We start from the raw sequence: 20,601 nt of genomic DNA, 5'->3' as shown, positions 1-20,601 counted from the left end.
AGCTTTCCCGTGCTGCAAAAGCTGGCTGCGAAGCTGCGGGAGAGGCAGGCAGAGCCGGGACTGAGGCTGAATCAGGGACAGGGACAGGGACAGGGACAGGGATAGCGCCGTTCACCCAGGGCCGTTCCCCGCTGCGGCTCCACAGCGCCCGCCCGAGGGGCGCGCGCCCCCTGGCGGCTCCGCGCGCGCTGCGCCCGCCCCGTGACGGCGCTGCGGGCGATTGGCGGCTCCGCGCGTCACAGCCCAGTGTGACGTCACTCGCCCGCGCCCGGAGCCGCCGCCATGGGCAAGAGCCGCGGCGGGGCCGGCAAGGCCGGCAGCGTGTTCCGCATCGCCCGCAGCGGCGTCCTCAGGGCCAAGGCCAAGGGCAAGGCGCGGCCCGTCACCTCCGGGCTGAAGCAGGTGAGTGCCGCGGCGGGAGGAGGCGCTAGCCGGGCTGGGGCAGCGCCCCACCACGGGGAGGGCCCCGGCCCTGCTGCGGAGCCCGAGGGAGGCCTCGGCCTGGCGGGGTTTCCTCCTCTTCGGCCTCGCTGCGCGGCGGAGGAAGCGCTGGGAACTGATTAAATCGAGCTGGTTTAGGGGCAGTGTGCGTCCGGGCACAAAACGGCAAAGTGCACGATTTTCACCCCAAAATTAGGTTTGTATATGGATGTCGTCATCTGCAAAAAGCACAAGAAGTTCATTTGACTAATCTGCAGGCATATGCTACAGAGGACATCAGGCTGTGCTTGAGGGGTATCGTTTGGGAAGTGCCTGATAGCATCTGGCCTTGTCCTCGGGAATGCGATGCTAAAGGGCGCATCAGCAGTTCAGCGAGTTCGCGTTCACTGGCCTGCATTCACAGCGTCACCGAGGGTGTAATTCAGGGTACAGTTTAACAAAATGCCTTGATCCGAAGCACCGGGCATAGTTAGTTCAACTAACGAGAGGAAGTGGTTTCCATCACGTTCCTGGTCCTAGGAGGCGATCCCTTTGCCAGCCTCTGGGCTATGTTCCCACAGCTCTCCTTGATGCTGGCTCAGGAACTCTTCGCCCACTAGGTGACTCAACTTGCTAAATCATCAGCAAAAGCTATTAAAAATACATTTTGCATTTTTATGTGCTGGGTTGGTGAGTTGAACAAACTTAATTACGAATGAATGAATGAATGCAAAGAGAAGCATTTTAGTGGGGAAGAACCAGAAAGGATGGAGCCTTTTCTGATCCAGTAGTTGTTTATTTGCCTTACCTGTCAAGTACAACTCTATCAGTGAGATGCAGTGAACAGGCCCAGGAGTGCACATTGATGGATGTTTTGCTCTTAATTCCTCTCTCCCCCTTTCTTGCACCTTACATGGGCTATGATGTTCTGCAGATGCTTCTGTGAGCCAATTTAACATACTAAAGCAATAGAAAAACAAAGAAGCAAAAATAATGTTGTTATTTTTGTGTCTCTAGAGGAGCACAGCCCAGAGGAGAGGGAGAGTAGGTCATGGAGCTGGGAGCAGTGCAGAGGAAGAGGAATGGGGGTGATCTAAGCATAAGTTTTCCTGTTGGTAGCAGTGAGTTATTACATGGTATCTTCTCAAACCCTGCCTCCAGCCTGAGATGGGTGTTCTGCGAGAGTTCAGCTGTCCCTTTAGAAAAGCATCTGTTAATAAAAGTAATAAAAGCAGATAGTGGCTTATTTTTTCCATTTGATGCAGTTGCAGTGTGCTGGACAAACATAAGCAAATAGCTCTAAAAAAAAAAGGCTGTTTCAGATTTCCTCCTGCAAGCCAAAGCCACTTGGTGAATTAATCTGGTGGACAGACAGGAATGTAAAAAACTTTGGAAAAAATAATTTCATGTTGCTGGCGTCGCATCTCCTCTTAGTCTAGACTGTCCTGTATAATAAAGGGCGAAACAGGTTTAAAATCATATTCATGAAAAGTCAGTAACTTATTAGGAGTAAAATTTTATTCTCTGTGTTTGAAGCTGTATTGTTTAATGCATTAAGCCTCTGGGCTTAATGGGATTTACTTATCATTAAGAAGTATAGGAAGATGCTCAGAAAAAAAAAATTGTTAATAGCTAAAATTAATAGCTAAAAGCCCATTGTAACTGTTCAGACAACTTTTGATGTAGATACTGTGCTAGCTATAGAGCCTCCATCTGTGGAGGAGTCCTCCCTGAGTACCTGACAGTATCACGTGTTAAAACTGGAACCTTCTAACACCCCTGTGAAGCTGGAAGATGGTGACAAGTGCTGATGGAACACGTAGTCTTTGTCCATCATGTCACCAACAGTCCATCTACTCTGATCAGAGCTAGGAGCTGGGGCTGTATTTCTCCAGTCACTGTCCCAGTTAACGTGTTGATCTGAGTAGGCCTGTTTTATCAGCCTCATTGCCACTGCTTTCTTAATACTGGTGGTTCTCTTGGTCACTCAGAATAAATGGAATTACTGTTACTGTATACATGCTCTGAACTTACAGAGGCTTTGAAAGCAAAATGAATACGTGTAACCATTCACAGTTTGCTTCTGCCTGTTTAAATTGCTGAAGAGGTCAATTACAGGGGTAGCCTTTGGAACAGCAGTAGGTATCCTGAAATTTGGGGTTGCCTGAAGACCTGTGAGCGTGCTTCTGGAATGTTTGCGATGTAATAGGTCATTACCTGGCAAGGATCCTGTTCCAAATTTTGGAAGCAGCAGGTGCTAGGACTGAGATCAGCTGAATCTTACTTTGCTGCAGTGGTGAGAGTTTATGCCCTCTTGGATCTAGCCTCCTCCTCTGCCACACATAGTTGTCCCCAGAGTGCAACACGTATCCATATTCTAGCTCTTCTTCTTTGAAAGCATTTTCAATAAAATAACTTGCAAAGGCAGACTTGGGCTAAAAGGGAGGCTGAGGTGCACAGAGATACACATCCCTCTCTGCTACAGCCGCAGAGTTTCTTTAAATACTGCAGCAAAACCTGGTAGACATTGTTGGCCAGACCTACAGTACGAACAACTAGGTCGCAAGGTGTGATGATGAAAGGTAAGCTACTGGATGAAATTCAAAATGGTGAAATAATTTACCAATTATATTGGGTTTGAGGGGCTACAGGGGTGGCTTCTCTAAAAAGCTGCCAGAAGCTTCCTCATGTCCGAAAGGGCCAATGCCAGCTGGCTCCAGGATGGATATGCTGCTGGCCAAGGCAGAGCCCATCAGGGAGTGCCTCTGGGATGAGGTAGTTCAGAAGCACACCCCCAGCAGCAGTCAGAACAGAAGAGTGAGAATTTTTAAGAGAAACAGCCCTGCAGACAGCAAGGTCAGTGAAGAAGGAGGGGGAGGAGGTGCTCCAGGTGCCGGAGCTGAGATTCCTCTGTAGCATTTGTTTGACAACAAATGAAATTCACTTTCCCCAAGTCGAGTCTGTTCTACCCATGATGGCAACTGAGTGTTCTCTCCCTGCCGTTATCTTGACCCATGAGCCTTCCATTATATTTCAGGAAACATAGTGATGGAGCGGCTTTGGTGGGCACCTGGCATCCAGCCAGGATCAGTCCACCAGAGAGATGAAGGAAGGAACCCTTCCTGGGCCTCCACTCCAGCTAAGAGGAGCTGAGGGCGGTGTAGCAGGGCCTGTGAAGCCTGGCTTTTGTTTTCTCTCTGTTCTCTTTCTGGATCACTATGGGCTCCTATTCCAGTAGAGAAAGTTTAACTCTTGATTTTAAATATATTAGTACACAACTAGATGACCTAATGAGGTAACAGATAAAACATACTTAAAAGCATGTAACACTGTCTGCATAACAGTTGCACAAGAATGGGGAAATTTCACATCAGTGGAATTTTTGTTAAAAATAACAATGTGTGTATTTTTTTCTCTCCCAGATAAACATTAAAAATGCTGAAAAAGTTAGCGCAATAAATAAAGCATTTGCTGAAGTTCGGAAAGAAGTACAGCAGCTATCAAAAGGTACCACAGCAGAACCTCAGAAGACTCAGCAGGTAACTTCCCTCTGTAAAAATCTGAGAATTAAAGGAATGTGTGTGTTTAAAGCATTGTAATGTGGCTCTGAGGCTGTAGGCAGTTAGCTCAGTTGGTCAAAGCATGGTGCTGGTAACACCAAGGTGCTGGGTTCAAACCTTGTGTGGGCCATTTACTTAAGAGTTGGACTTGATGATCCTTGTTGTCCCTTCCACCTCACAATAGTCTGTGAATCTGTGAATTCATGCAGTTGCTTTAAAGCTAGTATCCCAGTTTTATGAATTTCATGTGTGTGGTAATGCTGAACACGGTTAGCATGTTCAAATGCTATATAACTACTAAAGTAGAGAAGTGGGTGGGCAGCCATGCTCAAGCATGCTTCAAAAGCATATTTTTTAAGTACATTCTAGCTGATTTCTAATTGGTTTTTTAAGTTAGTTCCAGCTCAATCCCCTTGATTTTAAACTTTTATCTCCTCATGAATAGACACAGAGAGGATGAACCTTGCTGTTCCCTACCTGAAACACCTGACAGTGCTTTGAAACAAACAGTTCTGCCTCTCTCTGTTCCTGATTCTAAGCCTTCATATTACCTCATCAGAAGCACCAACACCTGAAACAGCAATTTCTCTAGTACAGGTTTTGCCTGCAGCATTTAGGGTTCAAGACAGTGTTTCACTTGCCTTTGTCTAGTTTTTTTTAATACAGGCCTACTTGCAGTCTTGCACAAGAATTAATTCACAAAGTTTAATTCCTGACAAGTTCCTGCATATAAACTCTATGCTGACTGATGCTCTAGGCACAGTTTCAGGGAGAGAAAGCAGTCCTTCAGGATGAGGTGCAGATGAATCCATCCTGGCTGTTGGGGAAGGTGGAGTTTGGAGAAGTGGACATGAGTGCTCAGTGTGCCTGAGGTGATCAAGTTTCTGTACGGCTGGGAGCAACAGAACAGGTGTCAAATACTTAAGGAGAGGCTGACGGAAAAATGAAAAATAAGGGACAGTGCTGCCAGCACTGGATGAGGCCAAGCAAGGATTTCAAGGCAGTTGGAGCCAGTGGTCCTGTCCCTGCTGGGTTGTTATGTATTCCTCCAAGAATTCAGACTGTACTACTGCTCCTGTGCTAGTGGGGCTCTACCTGACTGCTGTATTTGATTACTCAGGCTGCAGCAGTATTTCCTACAAAGTTGCAAAACTGTTGTTGAGAGCAGTTGTGAACTAAAAGCCGAGCCTGTCTCAGTTGGGCCGTGTGTGTTATGTTACTGGTACGACACTCCTGAAGCACAAAGCCTATTCTGCTTATGTCTCAACTTCAGTGTATCCTGCAATCCCCCCAAATTATTCAAGTATGACTGCAAAATTAGCCTAATAAATATATAAAAGACAAACTAATCTTCTGGACAATGGGTATTTATTAGTCTGGAGTTTTTTTTCAAGCAGAACAAAAAGAAATTGCTTTCTACTTTAAACAAACTTTTTTTTTTTCAGGTTTCCACAAATCTGGAAAAGGAACCAGCAAACGTGGATGCTGCCACAAGCCTGTTATCTCAGTTGTAATATAAAATGGACAATGAAGGGGTTGCAAGAAATGAAAGACCACAAAGACTGATGGCTTTGTTTGCACAATTTTATTAAAAAAAATTTGTTAATATACAAGTATTGGCACACTTTAATACAAACTACAAACAGACCTTTCCTATCATGTAGGAAAGTGGAATGTCAGAAGTCAGTGTGAGAAACTTAAAGTGCTAAAACAGAAGGCACTTCACAAAATTGGTTCACTGAAACAATTTAGCATAACTCAAGTTGATACCCTTCACATTTCAACTTGGCAGTGAAAGCTTCAAATTTGTTTGAAAAGTTAAAAGACTATAGAAAGCTTCTTGGCAGTAAAGCTTCAAAAAAAATGCTGTTAACTGTGAGCAAGAAGCCTAATCATTTTTTAAAAAATGATCAAAAGGCTATTAGGTATTTTCACTTTTCTTACTAAAGAAAGCTCCAAACAATTGGATTACACAGAAAAAGTGTAATCTAAAATTTCAGGTGAAAAAGTGCCAGATTTTTTGATAAGAGCCCTTTTTTTCTTGTTCTTGAATTTGTTTTGTGAAGTAGTTAAAGGAAACAAAAGGAAATATACTCCCAGAGTCAGTGAACTAAGAAGTTATACATTCATTATTCAAATACTTAGGTTATGAAGAAGTCTAGAATGTTATAGTTAGAGGTAGATAAGTAGTCTGGTTGACACAATATCTAATAATTTAGTATCTGCACATCAAAGAGATCACAGACTCCTTCATTATCATCCAGGTTAAAGTTGTAGTCATCTCCGGGAGTAGGAGAGAGTCGTAAGAGAGGAAAAACTGTAAAGCAGGAATAGTTTAGTTTAAATTAAAACACTTTTGGAAAATCAGCCCTATCATAATTCAGTATGTTTGTCATCAGGGTTAGTCTTAATAATTAAAATAGTCTTGATAATCTGACAAGCTCACTGGGATACATACTGTGAATACCTGTACTGCATTCAAACTAAGGCAGTAACTGATGTATCTACCATTTTTTGCTTGTTATTTTAAGTCAGTTTGCTGGAGTGATAGCTGTGGAATATGGGTTTAAGTTCTTCTGCAGCAAAGGAGCTCCTGAGCAGCTTTTGAAAACTTTAACCAGAAACCCTTAATTTGTATTTATATTCCTTTGTCTTGTTACAATACCACAACTACCAGCCTTCAAATAAGTAAGGAAGTTAGCATTATCTCTGTTTTTACAGAAGGGAAATGGAGGCTAGCAGTTTGTCTGTGCACTGACTGCATTTCAAGCATGGACTCGAAGCTCTCTTTGTGCGGTGAATGCAAGAAGAGAAGCCTCAGCCCTCACTGCACTGTAGGAACTTTAACACAGTGTACATGAGCTGGGCATGCCATCCCTGCTCTAGAAGTGGAGGCTGTTTCTATGTTAACCACATACTGGCACGTTCACAGAATCCCATCTTGCCCCTTGGATCTTATATAACCACATCTTTCTGGATGAGCCCTGAGGCAGTCTGCTTGAAGGGCACATATTATCACAGGGCAAAAGGAACAACGCAAGCCGAGTTCACCTCTTTGTCTGGCACCTCAGTGAGAGTGGCAGAGGTAGGCAGCACATGAGCTCTGTAGTAGCTGTGGTACAGTGCTGCACTCATGGCCACAGAGGTGCAGGAGCAGAAATGGGTGACATTTAGTGTATCACAGCTGGACATATATCAGTCTGCATCCAGAACTATGTTCTGAAATACTCAAAGCACCTGCATAAAGCTTTAGGCAGAATAGAATTAAATCAGTTTGGTTTTTTTTTTAAAGGCAGCACACTAGTCATCAGCTTGTTCTTTCTTTGTCCCTAAATGAAGGACTGGTGAGTTATTCATGCATGTAAGTGCTTGTTGGATTAAGGTTTTCATATTTTGACTGTTAAATAAAACTTGCAGGGAATAGAAAGGGGAGCAAAGACAAGAGTGACAGAGGAAGCAACACGGGACAGAAGTAGTTTTATACTGACTCTTGGCATCAGACTTAACAGATGCCTCCTAAGTGCTGCTCACACAAAAACCATGCTGCTACTTGTGATTATTACAAAAGATGCTAAATACTTACCATCAGAAGACATGAGTTCATCAATAATATCTCCACTGATATTTCCTGTGAGACAGGAACACATGCTTTAAGTATGTAGGATTTTTTAACACGTGTTTATAGCAGTCAACACATTCTTTGCATTAAAACACTGAATTGCCAAGTACACTATGGCTTGTGCAGTGTTAGGAGCTGCAGAGGTAGTATGCCATGTACACGTGAAATATATTTAATCTTTGTATCCCTCAGCTTTCCCCCCCCCCGCCCAATACATTTTTCCCACTTATCCCTTAAAACCCAAGAGGCATATACAACATGAAGTTTATTTGGTGGCAAGGAACTCATTTGCTCAAAATGAGTATGCTCCTCTGAGCTGGCTCCCTGGCTTCATTAGGAGATAAACAGAGGCCTGTTTTTTCCTCTGTGTAACTCATTGGTAATTTGGCCACGAAGGGCTCAGGGAACCAGTAAAAACATTTCAACAGGAACTACTGCTTCCTACCTGCAGGCTCCTCCATCTTTGCAATGTCAAATGAGTTTGGCTTGAGAATACAGTTGACATCCAGAGGCAGCAAGCTCTGGTAGTCACTGGAACTGGCTGAGGCTTGGGCACCGTCCCCAGACAGGCTGGGATACAGCTCCGGCTCTGGCAGGCTGGAGTAAGGGGCTGTGGGGGCTGCGCTGTCCCGCTGGTTGCTGCCATCTACATGGACAGGAAGGCATGTCACAAGTCTGTTACAGTGAAACAGAACACAGAGCACCTGCCCCCAGCTTTGCCTTTTGAGGAGAACATGGCCAGTGTCTGGGATCAGGTGAGAGGAGTCTTCCCCTTCCACAGTCACAGGCACAATTTAATTAATTGTCAATTAGTTAAAGATTAATAAATGAAGGTAATCAGGACCCCTCAGAAATGCAGTTATAATATTCACAGCATTTTCTTAGATCTTTTCCTATTATCTATTAATTTACTATGAAAAAAATACCTGATATTCAGGAGCCTCTCACTGTTGCTATGTGGAAGAAGGTAAGCGACTTGTGGTACAATAGCTGGAACTGGTGCCTGTATTATCAGTCTCATTAAAAGGTACACATTCATATCATATCCTCTGTCAAGAGGTTTGCAATTTTGCTCCAAACTGCATTCTGGAGAAGCACCTCAGAATAATTAACAGGATTACATCCAAAACCTGTTCAGAGTATGATGATAAGCTCTGAGGGAAGCACCTGTTCCACCAGACAGAAGAGGAAGAGGCATCTCTGTAACCTCCTGAGAGCTGTTACTAAGCCCCTGGAATAGTCTTTTAATGGACAGCTGCTACCCTATGCAAATTCTTGATCTTTCCTTTGTCTACCACCTATCTTAACAGTTTCTTCTTTCCCTCCAGCTGCCTTCCTCCCCCACCCACTGGGGATAGGAAAACCCCTGGATCCACCTGATGGTGTGTCCGCAACTGCCGTTTGTGGTGACTCCCGTCCTTGGTTCAGGTCATGCTGTTCTGGGGGATTTGGAGGAGCTGCAGCTGGTTTAAGTGGAGTCACTGGAGCTGCAGGTTGAGATGGGGGCTGTGCAAGGTCATCAGGTGGAGGAACTGGAAACACCGTGGGCTTGGAGGAGCTCGACTCTTTGTTTATAAGCAGCACGTGGATAGGTCCTGAACTACTTTTAAGATTGATCTGGTATTTCTTCTGTCCGTTCTGTCCCTGTAAAGGTGGTGTATTACGAAAGTTACTGTTCCTGGAGAACTTGGAACTGTACAAGGTGATGAAGACTAAGATCAGCTGTTTTAGTTCCACAATAAAAAAAAAAAACAACAAAAATCCAACATCACAGCTGCTAACTTGGGTCCTGCAGAGAACCCTACCATTGCCTGAACTGAGTTCAGCAGAGACGGACAAAGATAGTACCATTGATCAGCTTCATGGCTCTAGCCTTGGATGCTTTTACGATATTAGACTGTGCTTAGCCTCACTAAAAATAGCTTGTGAAACTTCTCAGGTGAATTTCAGCCTTCTTTAAGCACAGTGGCTATCATGCTTCATACAAACAAGGCTCTCTCCCAACTATGTAAACTATTTAAAACCAAGCACTGCAACAACAACAACAACAACAACAACAAAAGTTAAAGATGGACAGAAGTAAATAATTTGGCCTTCTACTTTAATCTTGCCAATTTAATCCTTTTGGCTATAGCAAGACTGCAGTCTGTTTCTGTATCCAGTCTAGTACATGAGACTAAATCTAAATTAAATCAAAACTAAATCTAAAAGGCTTTTCCTTAAGAGATCCATTTTAACAATATAACAGAGGAACTTGACACATAAAAGTCACTGAGTTCTTAAGAGAATTCATGGCAACTATCCATTATTTTGCAACATTTAAAAGCAAGAGAGAAGAAATCCACTTGTGTATCTTGCTTTTAATAGAAGGCAGGGTTACCATTAGTCTAAGTGTACAAAACCCACTTTTTTCTATCCAGCCTCTCTCTTCTCAGCTGAAACAATCCTAATCCTTTCTCCCCCTCCTCTTGCACATGGATAGAGAGAAATCTTCTCTAAAATAGCTCTTCTTTTCCACTATTGCTCTAGAACACTTAGGTAAACAAGAAACCAGTACATACCATTTCAGGTCTAGGTACTTCTAACTGTGTACCACAAGGTGCTTGAATTGCTAGAAGTGTATCTCCTGGTTAAACAGCAATTTTTAAGAAAGTGTTAAGTGTATTTTTCTTAAGTCTTGTATATTATCCACTCAAATGAGATCTGCAAATTCTCTAAGGCCACCTAAAGTACTGCACAATTTAGCATATATAAACTTGTGGTAGGACATATGTAGTCCCTGTAAGATCCAAGTATATTGCATAGTATAAATCACAGAATTCCAATACTTAAATCATAGTTGCAAAAATATTTTCTCACAACAGTACAAGAGTTACAATTTTCTTTACCCGTTTGTCTTCTAGTTGTATATCTAACATAAGGTGAAAATATTTAGCTCCTTTTTTCACAGAATCAAAGAATGACTTAGGTTGGAAAAGACCTCCAAGACCATCAAGTCCAACCTTTGACTGATCACCACCTTGTCAACTAGACATAGCACTAAGTGTCATGTCCAGTCATTTCTTGAACACCTCCATGGATAGTGACTCCACAACCTTCCTGGGCAGCCTGATCCAATGCTTAGAAGCCCTTTCTCTGAAGAAATTTTTCCTGATGTCCAACCTGAACCTCCCCTAGGTGCAGCTTGAGGCCATATCCTCTTGTCCTGTTGCTGGTTTCCTGGAAGAAGAGACTGACCCCCACCTGGCTACAGCCTCCTTTCAGGTACTTGTAGACAGTGATAAGGCCTCCCCTGAGCTTCCTTTTCTCCAGGCTAAACAAACCCAGCTCCCTCAGCCGCTCCTCATACGACTTCAGCTAAACCAGCCCTCTGGTCTAGCTCACTTTATGACTTTGATGAATGGTGGTACTACAGAAGTTTAACAGAAGGAAGAAGAGGTATTAATGTTCACCTTCAGTGCTAGCACTTCCAAGTATCTAAGCTCATGGCTTCCGCAGCACAACTGGGCTGTAACAGATGGCTGTCAAACTCATCTGTGGCTTACTATGCACATTAAAACATGTTGGGTAAAGTCAGGGGACCACAGTTACATGCACAGCACTAGCACAATACTGCAAGTCACTTGCCTACCTGCACATCATTTCCTCTTTGTCCATAACTAATTTGGAATAACACTTTTCTTTCTCTGCCTCCTAAGAAACACGTAGGTGAAGTACTACGTGAGTGCCATGTCACGTGCCTCCATGTTTTGTAATGACTAACTCTTTTCAGTAACAGCTCATTTTTGTTAAACTGCAGTAGTTTTCTAATCTTGTGTTTTTATTTAAAAAAATCTTCCTTGTGGCAAAGAAAAGATGGTTTTGAGCCTAGCTGGAGGCTGAACAACAATCTTCCCTTGGGTGCCCCAAAATCAGGAGATGATGTCAAGGGAAGTAACCTCTGCCAGCATTTCTTGTCAATTTCTTCAAACCACCTGTAGAGGAATCCTTCAGATTTAGTAGCAATGCCCCATCATTGACCTTCAGCTGGCTCCACTTGTACAGCATCACAAGCTCTGTCTGGCCACAGCTGCCACCAGAAAATGATATGAAATTTGGATCTTCTTGGTTCTTTTGGAGGGTTGGACCAACATGTTCTGTCTCTGGTTCCATTAATGGCCCGTGGCAAGCTGCTGAGAAGTATGAATACCAAAAAAGACATCCAAAACCAGGACTCCAGCTGAGCTTCCATTCTACACAATCTGTGACTACAACTAGAAATTGGTAGCCACAAACATTATGAGACATCTGCCTAGTACTGATCACTATTGAGTACTTCTAAATTCAAAATACTTGCAAGGAAAAAGCAGGTTAGTTAGCAAGTTATTTTTCAAGAAATCCCTCACTGTAGAAATACAGCCTAGCAGCAACTTACCATTGAAGCAGTTGCAGATATCTTCATGGGTGACATATGAAAATGTAATTTATGTCAAGGAATATTTTTCTTAAAGTGACATAAAACTGGTATTTGTTGCCCTTTAAAAGTTTGTCCAAACTGAGCCTAAACTATAATGTTATTATAGCTACTTAGAAGTGTCATCAAGGCATTATTTTTGACTTTCAGAATGGCTCGTTACAAATAAGAAGAGTTCTGTGTTTTAAAGAAAAAACTTGTATCTGCACAGAAAATACAAAAAGAAAAATAGTTGTGTAGCTTGAATGAGAAGCGATTCTTCTAAAAAAGGAGAACATGTAAAATCTTGTTTTGAAGAATACCATTTACCTTGCTAACTTGACAGTACAGAATTCAGGTATGTATCAGCATTTCCCAGAATCACACAAAAATACTGCTAGGGGGAACTTCAGAAGTCATCTGCCATCCCATCCCTCTGCCTCAAGGTAGGATTGATTCACTGTTCAGACATTCCAGACAGATGTTTTTCTTTCCTCTTCTGCAAAACCTCCAGTGAAAGATATTCCACCACCTCCCTGGGGGATCAATTCCAGTGCTAGCTCTCCCAAAAGGAAAGTTTCTCCTAAAATTTAACTTCAGTCTCCTTTGCTACAAAATCCATTTTACAGAAACAGTTTCTGTCCAGAAAATTTAAGTACTTATCAATAGTATTATAGGGCACTTGCCTGCTCCCAATCTCAGGTGTCTGTTTTGCAAGACAGCTAAACACATGGTTATGAGCAATGCAGCTGGAACTCTCTGATATTTATATACAGGATTTTTTTTTCCAGTTTGAAACCCAACAAGCTTCAGAACTTTGTCAACTCAATTTATCTTTGGGTAATAGCTTGATCTTTTCAAAATGAAGCAACAAAAGACTCATGTAAAGCACTGGTAACAAAGTATAAATTCAAGTTCTGGAAGCAATATAACTAATTTCAAATAAGACACTAGGATTGTACTACTTAAAAGTTACTGCTGTACATCTATATATATGCTAAGTTATTTTCATGTTACCAATCACAGTCATAGAAGTTAAAAAGTCATGTATCTAAGATTTATATCTTCTTTTGTTGAAGCAAAACCTGAAAAAATACTTGCCTTACCTTGCTTCAGGATAAAATGGGCTACATTACGCTTTATCCATTACCTTTAGGTGTTGCCTTAATTCTAGTTCCAAAATGCACACAATTAATTTAAAAGGATATTGGTGGTTTGTAGAATCATCCATGACGTTCTTGATACTTTGTTGAAGCCACAGTTTCTGCTGATCCAATTCTTTTTCTTTTAGCTCTAAATCTTCAATTTCAGCTTCCAGATATCTCAGCCTGTCTATGACTTCTTTTGTATTGCAGCCAGCACCTACGCCTCTTAAAACGGTAAAAGGGTTCATGAAACCACAAGTGAAAATCTAAAGCAAACATGCAATGATAATTTCTTAAGATTATTTTCAACATTTGGAATTTTTTTTTTTAATTAGTATCATCTACTAATATTCAATATGAAGGAAATGAGCATTTACCCTCCCAGTAGTGTTTTAACAGGAAAATGAAAATTCTTAACCTCCGATCAAATTAAGATTTCCCTCTACAAAAATTTATCTTCTTTTGGAATGTAGTTTTTTCTGTGTTGGAACTGTTTTGCAGGCCCTTTCTCCTTCACCTGTAATTCTTACCTTGAGCTTTTACTTTCAGAGGCCTAAGAAACAATAGGCAGGGACTGTGGTAGAGCAGGTAGGTGGAGATCATGTGCCCTGATACCCCTCCCAGATTCATTCACAGGGGATTTTTCAACTGCAAGAGCTAGTTATAAAGTAGCACTACAAGTTTTCTAAAAGTTTCTCTTCTGTGTCTTTAAACTTGATGTTATGTATCAAAGACACAAGTTAAAAGGAAAACAAATACAGTTAATTTATTGTAATTCTACAACGTCATGTTGCTCACTGAAAAGCATTATGTTAATTTTATGGTGTCATACCTAGTCAAAAGAAGTAGAAAGAGGCAATTTTTGTTGCTCTTGGGCATGCAAAAATTTGCAGAATTGACATAACTTACTTCCACTGAATGCTGTTTTTTGACTTCTTCTCAATGAGATCAATCCCCTCCAGAACGTTGGTGATATCATAGATCCTTCTCTTCTGCCTCACAGCAAGCGTATCAGCAGCCTGTCGAGAGAACAACTATCAGAGCTTGCATGCTGAGGGAAAAGACAGTTAAACTGCTCCCTTGGAAAAATGCCATCTAATGTAATTCCAAAGGGAGAATTCCACTCTTCAAGAGCCAGATACCATCATGAATTTGGAAGTCCAGCACCTGCAGGTAGTGCTACAAAGCACACAGAGCAGTCCCCTGGCTGAAGGCCAGCAGGCCATCCCCTGACAGAGAGGGGAGCTCACAGGGGTTGCAAAGACCATGGTCAGTATCTGGAGCATATTCAACTGCATGGAGGAGCTTCCCATGCTCTTTCTGGAGGGCAGGAAAAGGTAGGGAAGGCAGGCAGTGACACCCTGCAGTGGGGCAAACCTCTGAAGCCAAGGACATACTAGGTTTATCACTCCTTCCACTGACACTCGAGGTATTACAGCCTTTGTTTGGATTCAGTGGTGCCAGGATACAAAACAACGGGGCTGTAATTTCACAAAGTGGCTGCAGGAGAGCTGCAGCATTTCAAGCCACCATTGTCCTTGCACAAATGCCCCTAACAGCGTGCAGGGGCTCACTCAATCTGTCACACTGAGCACCAGCACCCTGGTACAGCTGCCAGGGGTGTTGCTGCTGACACACAGCCAGCTGTGCAGCACATCTGAGGGTTGTCACAACTCACCACTCTGAGCAAAGCAGTGTCAGGCAGAGACAACCAATTCCTGCCTTACTTCTTTCTCTCCATGGTGATTTTTGTGTAACTGATGCAAAGGGATAAGATAAAATAAGCAAACAAACTAGTCATGCCTTCCACACCTGAAAAGCAGCTCAAGTTCAAAGAATATTCGCTAAAAGGAGGGAAAACAGAGAGGAGTCTGACTCTGTAATTACTTGGGACACTTAAATACAATGATTACAGGGAATTGTATGTATTAAACAAATAAAAGAGAAGAAAAATAAAGAGAAGGGTAGGCAAAGACTTCTGAATTTGAACTAATACATAAAGTCAAATAATTTCTACTACAGGAACACAATCATTTATTTCAGTTTGTTCCAAACAATCTACTAAATGTATGCTTTTTGTATGCAGCCTATATGAAAGAAAGGTAGAACTCGAGACAACCATAACCTGGAAGGCAAACCAAATTTCTTTGCTTAATAGTACAATTACCTTTTGCTACTCAAGTAAAGTTGAAAGGATAAAAAGAAAGAACAGAGATTAAAAAAATACTCTTATACCCATGAAGTATAAGCACTGCTCTTTCTCCTTGACAGTATTGTACCCACTAAACACTGTTTCCACTGACACCATTAGCACCATTTATCTTTTGTATGGTCTTCTGTATGAGTCTTAAAATATTTTCTTATCTAACCAAACAAAATACATGCAAGTACAAATAAAGTGCACAGTTTAGTTCTCTACAAGGAAACAGGCTCTTTGATCACTTGTGTCAGCAGGTATGCACCTGCTATCTTAATCTGCTATTTTTGCTGCATACATACACACTGCTTCCAATGACTGCAAGAGAACCTTAAAAATCTAGCAAGTAACAAAGTTGATGCCACTTGCACAATGCTTAATCAGCACCCTATACATCTCACAGTCTTCAGTTTTTCTACAAGCTGTTTACATAATTCAGTGCAAGGAATGGACAGCACACACTTAGCTGCTATTCAGCTTTCTGCTTTTTTCCCATTGCTCTACATATTGACCTAGGACTTAGTCTACCACTCATGGCTTGAATGATGAAGAAACTGCTCTGGAGACAGAGTTCATTACCTCTTGAGATTTTCCCAAAGGCCTGTCTACAAAATGTAAACGCTTTACTAATCTTAATGTATTTTCAAACTGTACTGGTAGCAAAAGATACCAATGTACATAAATTTGGAGCTGTGAAACCAAAGTTTAAGATTGTTTTTTTTTAAAGTCACTTTTTCTGAGTGTCCAATTTCAAATGTTTCAAAGTTGAAGTAATTGTTCCACTCTAAATGCTATTGCATTTTGTACACAAGCACAGCTCCCATGAACACCAGCAGCAGATTCACCCCTACCAGCTCCAGATCCCCGGGACAGGGGCTCATTTCACAGGAAAATGAAGGACACAGTTACATATGTAACTTGACTTGACTACCCTGTATACAATTCAAGCACTGCTATGAAGTTCAACTACTTACTTACAAGAGTACCAACACAAGCTGGGGCCAGTTCCCAAACTGAGATGTTTAATCCAGACATTCACTAGCTTTCTGGTGCTGATCTTGTAATCTAATTATCTTTAAAAAATTTCACAGATATTTAAAAGCAATTGAGAAGTTCCTCCCTGACATTCTAGCAGTTATCAGTGTGATACCTTCTGACAGGTACATGGATCAGAAATTAAGTTCAGTCCTCCACATAAACCATTCACTAATAATTTAAATAATTAAATGAGCTTTCTTAGACAAATCTCTTGTTGTCAAAAACACTGTATAAAACTCATCATTTCTCAGCCTATGTCAAGAAAGGGACATCTACAGCAATTACTCTGCTAACATAGGTGGACGTAGCTTCCACATTCAGAGTTCTTTCATAAAATCTTTCAAATGTAAAGCTGCTGAACTCTAGTTATTCCTCTTAATATCTCCTCATGCTTTGATTAAGCATGTATTCAAGCCAAGCACTCATGAGTGTCTCATAGACAGGTTCAGAGCTGGAATAAAATATCTAAGCACAGAGCTATGGTTCTGTGCATTCCGATCGTGCAGCTCTTGGAATACAGAAAACACAGTGTTCAGCACAGGTTCAGCTGCAGGCACGCACACACATGCACACCCACCCACCCAGAAATAAGAAAGAAAGGCCAGGAAAAGGGCAATTGAGAGTTTGTAGCCCCCCCCCCCCCCCGCCCCAACTTCTTTGCTCCCTGGGAGCTGACAAAAGGCAGCAGAAATGCTCAGCTGCAGATGTGCTGTGTTAGCCCTAGAGAACAGAGGAACTCGATAGAGCACCGTGACAGAGTCATTACTGAGAAGCTTAAAGCAGAAGGGCCAGCACTGCCTGGTTGCTCTCTCCACGTGTCAAAGGAAAGAGGTCCTGCATCTTCTGAACTCTGCCCATACCACATGACAACATTTTCTCCCCAGGAGGGCTGTCAACAGTTTGGTGAGAGTTTTAAATCGATATGGCACTCTTGTCAAATTGTATGTAAAAGTGCTGAATGTCATTGCAGGATAAACACTAAAGGAATGTAAAACCTAACAGATAGGCTCGCTCTTCTTCTGTGAAGTGCCACAAGTGTAAGGCAGCTGTTATTTGACCTTGACCAACACACTTCTAAAACAAGTAGATTTTAGAATACCTCATGTTTTGCACTGATGATCAGAAACACTACTTAACCATCATCAGAGAAGGGATGGCATTCTGCTAGAAACAAAGGCCACTTAAGAAATTAAGGCAAAAATAGTGTATGCTATGAAGAGCATTCCTTCAGGTGGTTTATCCCTTATTCACTCATCTCGGTCTTTTTCACTCTTCCCTGCAATTCATGGGTTGCTGCAGACAGAAACTTAGTTTTATATCATCCTTTAGTGTTCTAAGCTTAACTCCATGACTAGATTTCTTTATAAAGGCTTATTCAGTGATAAGTACATCATTATTTTAGAATAGCTGTTTGATTTTAAAGTAAATGCAAAATTCAAATTTCAAGTAAAGAAAATTCTCACTTCCACTCCCACAATTTCTCAGATGTTACAGTGAAGTGTCCACCACTAAAACATTTTCACAGCTTCCTTTTACAGCCTACTAAACTGAAATTATAGATGTATTAAGGATCACCAGAAAATGTCCCATAAAACAGATTTTCCTTCTCAATTGCTAAATCGCAAAGCTGGAAGTCCACCTGTTTCCAAATTTTATTTTCTTCCTAGTGCTGGTTTTGCTAAAGAAATACTGATCAGCAGCACAATGTCAGATGATCAATACCAGCCAGCAGGGAGACACTTAAAGGTGTTCACTGCATGAATCATTTCTTGGAATACTCTGTTCCATTTCAAGACTGTCCTGTTCTTCAGTTTGCTGAGCACACTGACAGAACACAAACACACAAACTGGTCTTCATTTTTCCTTAGATATATGGCTTATATATGAGAAAACCAGTCACAGAAATGTATGTTCTGACTCACTGTTTATGAAAGTACCAACAATTTATGCACTACAATTAGTATTTACTTTCAACAAACTGTAACCTGTAATTCCGACACCAGTCCCCAATAGGTCTCGAGCACAAATGTCTGTGATTGGTTGCAGTGCCTACTTAATTTTTCCGTGGCTATCAACCCTTTCATTCCTTCTGAGTAGGTACCTTTCTCACTAAAGAGAAGAAGCAGCATTGTTCCATCCCACTACGCAGCCCAGCTTTATTGTTCAAGTCAATCCTCTTTGGCACTTTAAGCCAAGCTTTTGGGCCTGATGTCTTACAAACTGAGTATGTTTTGCTTCTCAGATTGACCTGGAACATCTCTCAGGACATGACAGACAATAAAGGAAGCTGCACAACAATCCCAAAGATCTGGACGTCTTTGTTCTGTTTTGCTAGAGAAAGAGGCAATTAATAATAAGGAGCTCATCAACTTGTCCAGACCACAGCATAACCAAATGAATATAAAACCTATCAGTGTCCTTCCCTATTCACCCTGAAGTTTCAGTAGCCACAGTAATATCACTGAAGTGCATCTGGTCTGAACAGGGATGCACAAAAAAAGCTCCGAGAACACCATTCACCTCCTGGGGCCTACTAAGAGTAATTAAAAAATAAGTCAATTTTCCAGAAAGTACTTTAACCAAAGCACCAAGCCAGCCTCTTGCTGCACTTTGCTGAACACCAACCAGTCAGGTTAACACACTTTTGCCTCAATGCACTGCACACCTGACAACCCGGGGGGCCCGAGCTCCTGGGCCAGAGCAGCAGCATGCTCCAGGGAACTGGCAGGACAGTGCCAAGGATCCCTCCTGCAACACAGCGACCCCCTGGCAGGAGGACCATGCCAAGGTAGGCTGGTCCCAGGGCATCACTGGAGATGCTCCGGCTGCTGCTTCCCAATGCCCTCACACCCTTGAGGCAGTGGGCTGGCTGCAGAGCTGGGTGACAATGATTTGTCACTCATACGCCAATTCAGCTTCTTTCATTCACACATAACAGAAAGTATAAGGTGGCAATGGTCTGTTTTTCAACATCATATTCTCTTGCTGAAAGGACATTGAGGGGGGTGGGCAAGGTTTAAACAGCAGTCCGCACACTGAGTCAGTGCAGGAACCAACATAGGTCAGTAAAAAAAATACACGGAATTATCAGGGCTGGAATGCAGCTCTAGACATCATTTAGTCCAACCCCCACCAAGGCAGGGTCACCTAAAACAGGTGCACAGGAACTCATGCAGGTGGGTTTTGAATTTCTCCAGAGAGGGAGACTCCATGACCTCCCTGGGCAACCTGTTCCAGTGCTCTGCCTCCCTTAACGTAGAGAAGTTCTTCCTCATCTTGAGGTGAAACTTCTTGTACTTTAGTTTATGGCCATTGCTCCTCGTCCTGTCACTGCGCACCACCAAAGTCTGGCACCATCCTCTTGGCACGCACCTATAAGATATTTATAAACACCAATGAGACCTGCTCCCAGTCTTTTCTTCTCTGGACTAAACAGGCCCAGATCCCGCAGTCTCTCCTTATAAGAGATGCTCCAGACCCCTCATCATCTCTGTAGCCCTCTGCTGGACCCTCTCCAGTAGCTCCTTGTTTTCCTTATACTGAGAAGCCCACAACAGGGCATAGTAAATAAGACCACTCTCAATAAGTTAAATTTAACGCACGGAACCCATTAATTATGCCCCTTTGTAAAAGCCGAAACGCGTATTTGAGCTGACCGCGACGGCTGTCAGCCATCACCGAGCACCCGCAGCCCGTCAGCGACCAGGGGAGGCCCCGCCACGCCGGGCGGGCGGGCGGGCGGTAGGGAAGGAAGGACGGACGGACGGACGAAAGGAAGGAAGGAGGGAGGGAGCGGGCGGCCCTGCCCGGCCCCCGGGCTGCGCCGGCCTCCCTGCAGCGCGGCGGGCCCTGCGGCGCCCGGCCGGGCCCGGCGGCGCCCGGCCGCCCCCCCGCCCTCGCACCGCTTTGAGGTCCAGCACGCCGTCCTTGGCCTCCTGCAGCAGCGACACGAACTTGGTGGTCAGCAGCCCCAGGCTCTTCTCGTGGCGGCTGCTGCCGCCGCCCGCCGCCTCGGCCGCCGCGGCCATGCCGCCGGCGGGGCCACGTGTCGCGACCGCCGCAACGGCCCGAGCGGGAGCGCGGCCCCGGCCCCCGGAGCGCGGCGGCGGGAGGGGCGGCCCGCAGGAAGTGACGCCGCCGCCGTTGCCGGGACACCGGCGCGGGTCGGCCGCGGGGCTGCGGCCGCGGGC

The 20,601-nt window shown here is 43.2% G+C and overlaps 2 protein-coding genes across 3 annotated transcripts; one reads left to right on the top strand and one right to left on the bottom strand.

Annotated features, from left to right (window-relative positions):
- Positions 1–254: 254 nt before the first annotated feature.
- RBIS (ribosomal biogenesis factor) lies at positions 255–5,593 on the top strand. Its single transcript, XM_069005029.1, has 3 exons — positions 255–402; positions 3,843–3,959; positions 5,426–5,593. The coding sequence occupies exons 1-3, from the start codon at positions 283–285 to the stop codon at positions 5,492–5,494; spliced, it is 306 nt and encodes a 101-aa protein (XP_068861130.1). The 5' UTR covers positions 255–282; the 3' UTR covers positions 5,495–5,593.
- Positions 1,182–20,514, bottom strand: E2F5 (E2F transcription factor 5). Of its 2 annotated transcripts, none has more exons than XM_069005028.1 (9): positions 20,314–20,514; positions 14,086–14,195; positions 13,240–13,401; positions 12,014–12,057; positions 10,161–10,225; positions 8,976–9,243; positions 8,045–8,245; positions 7,564–7,608; positions 1,182–1,380 (listed from the first exon to the last, which is right to left on the bottom strand). In XM_069005028.1, the coding sequence occupies exons 1-9, from the start codon at positions 20,437–20,439 to the stop codon at positions 1,373–1,375; spliced, it is 1,029 nt and encodes a 342-aa protein (XP_068861129.1). In that variant the 5' UTR covers positions 20,440–20,514; the 3' UTR covers positions 1,182–1,372. The 2 variants fall into 2 exon arrangements, with proteins under 2 accessions (XP_068861129.1, XP_068861128.1); XM_069005027.1 differs by lacking the exon at positions 1,182–1,380 and adding an exon at positions 5,547–6,297 and having other exon boundaries at positions 20,314–20,513.
- Between the last annotated feature and the right edge of the window lie 87 nt (positions 20,515–20,601).

The sequence above is a fragment of the Aphelocoma coerulescens genome, chromosome 2 (assembly GCF_041296385.1).
Source record: "Aphelocoma coerulescens isolate FSJ_1873_10779 chromosome 2, UR_Acoe_1.0, whole genome shotgun sequence".
NCBI lineage: Eukaryota > Metazoa > Chordata > Aves > Passeriformes > Corvidae > Aphelocoma > Aphelocoma coerulescens.
Note: the sequence above shows the minus strand (reverse complement) of the source record. Positions and strands in the feature narration are given on the sequence as shown.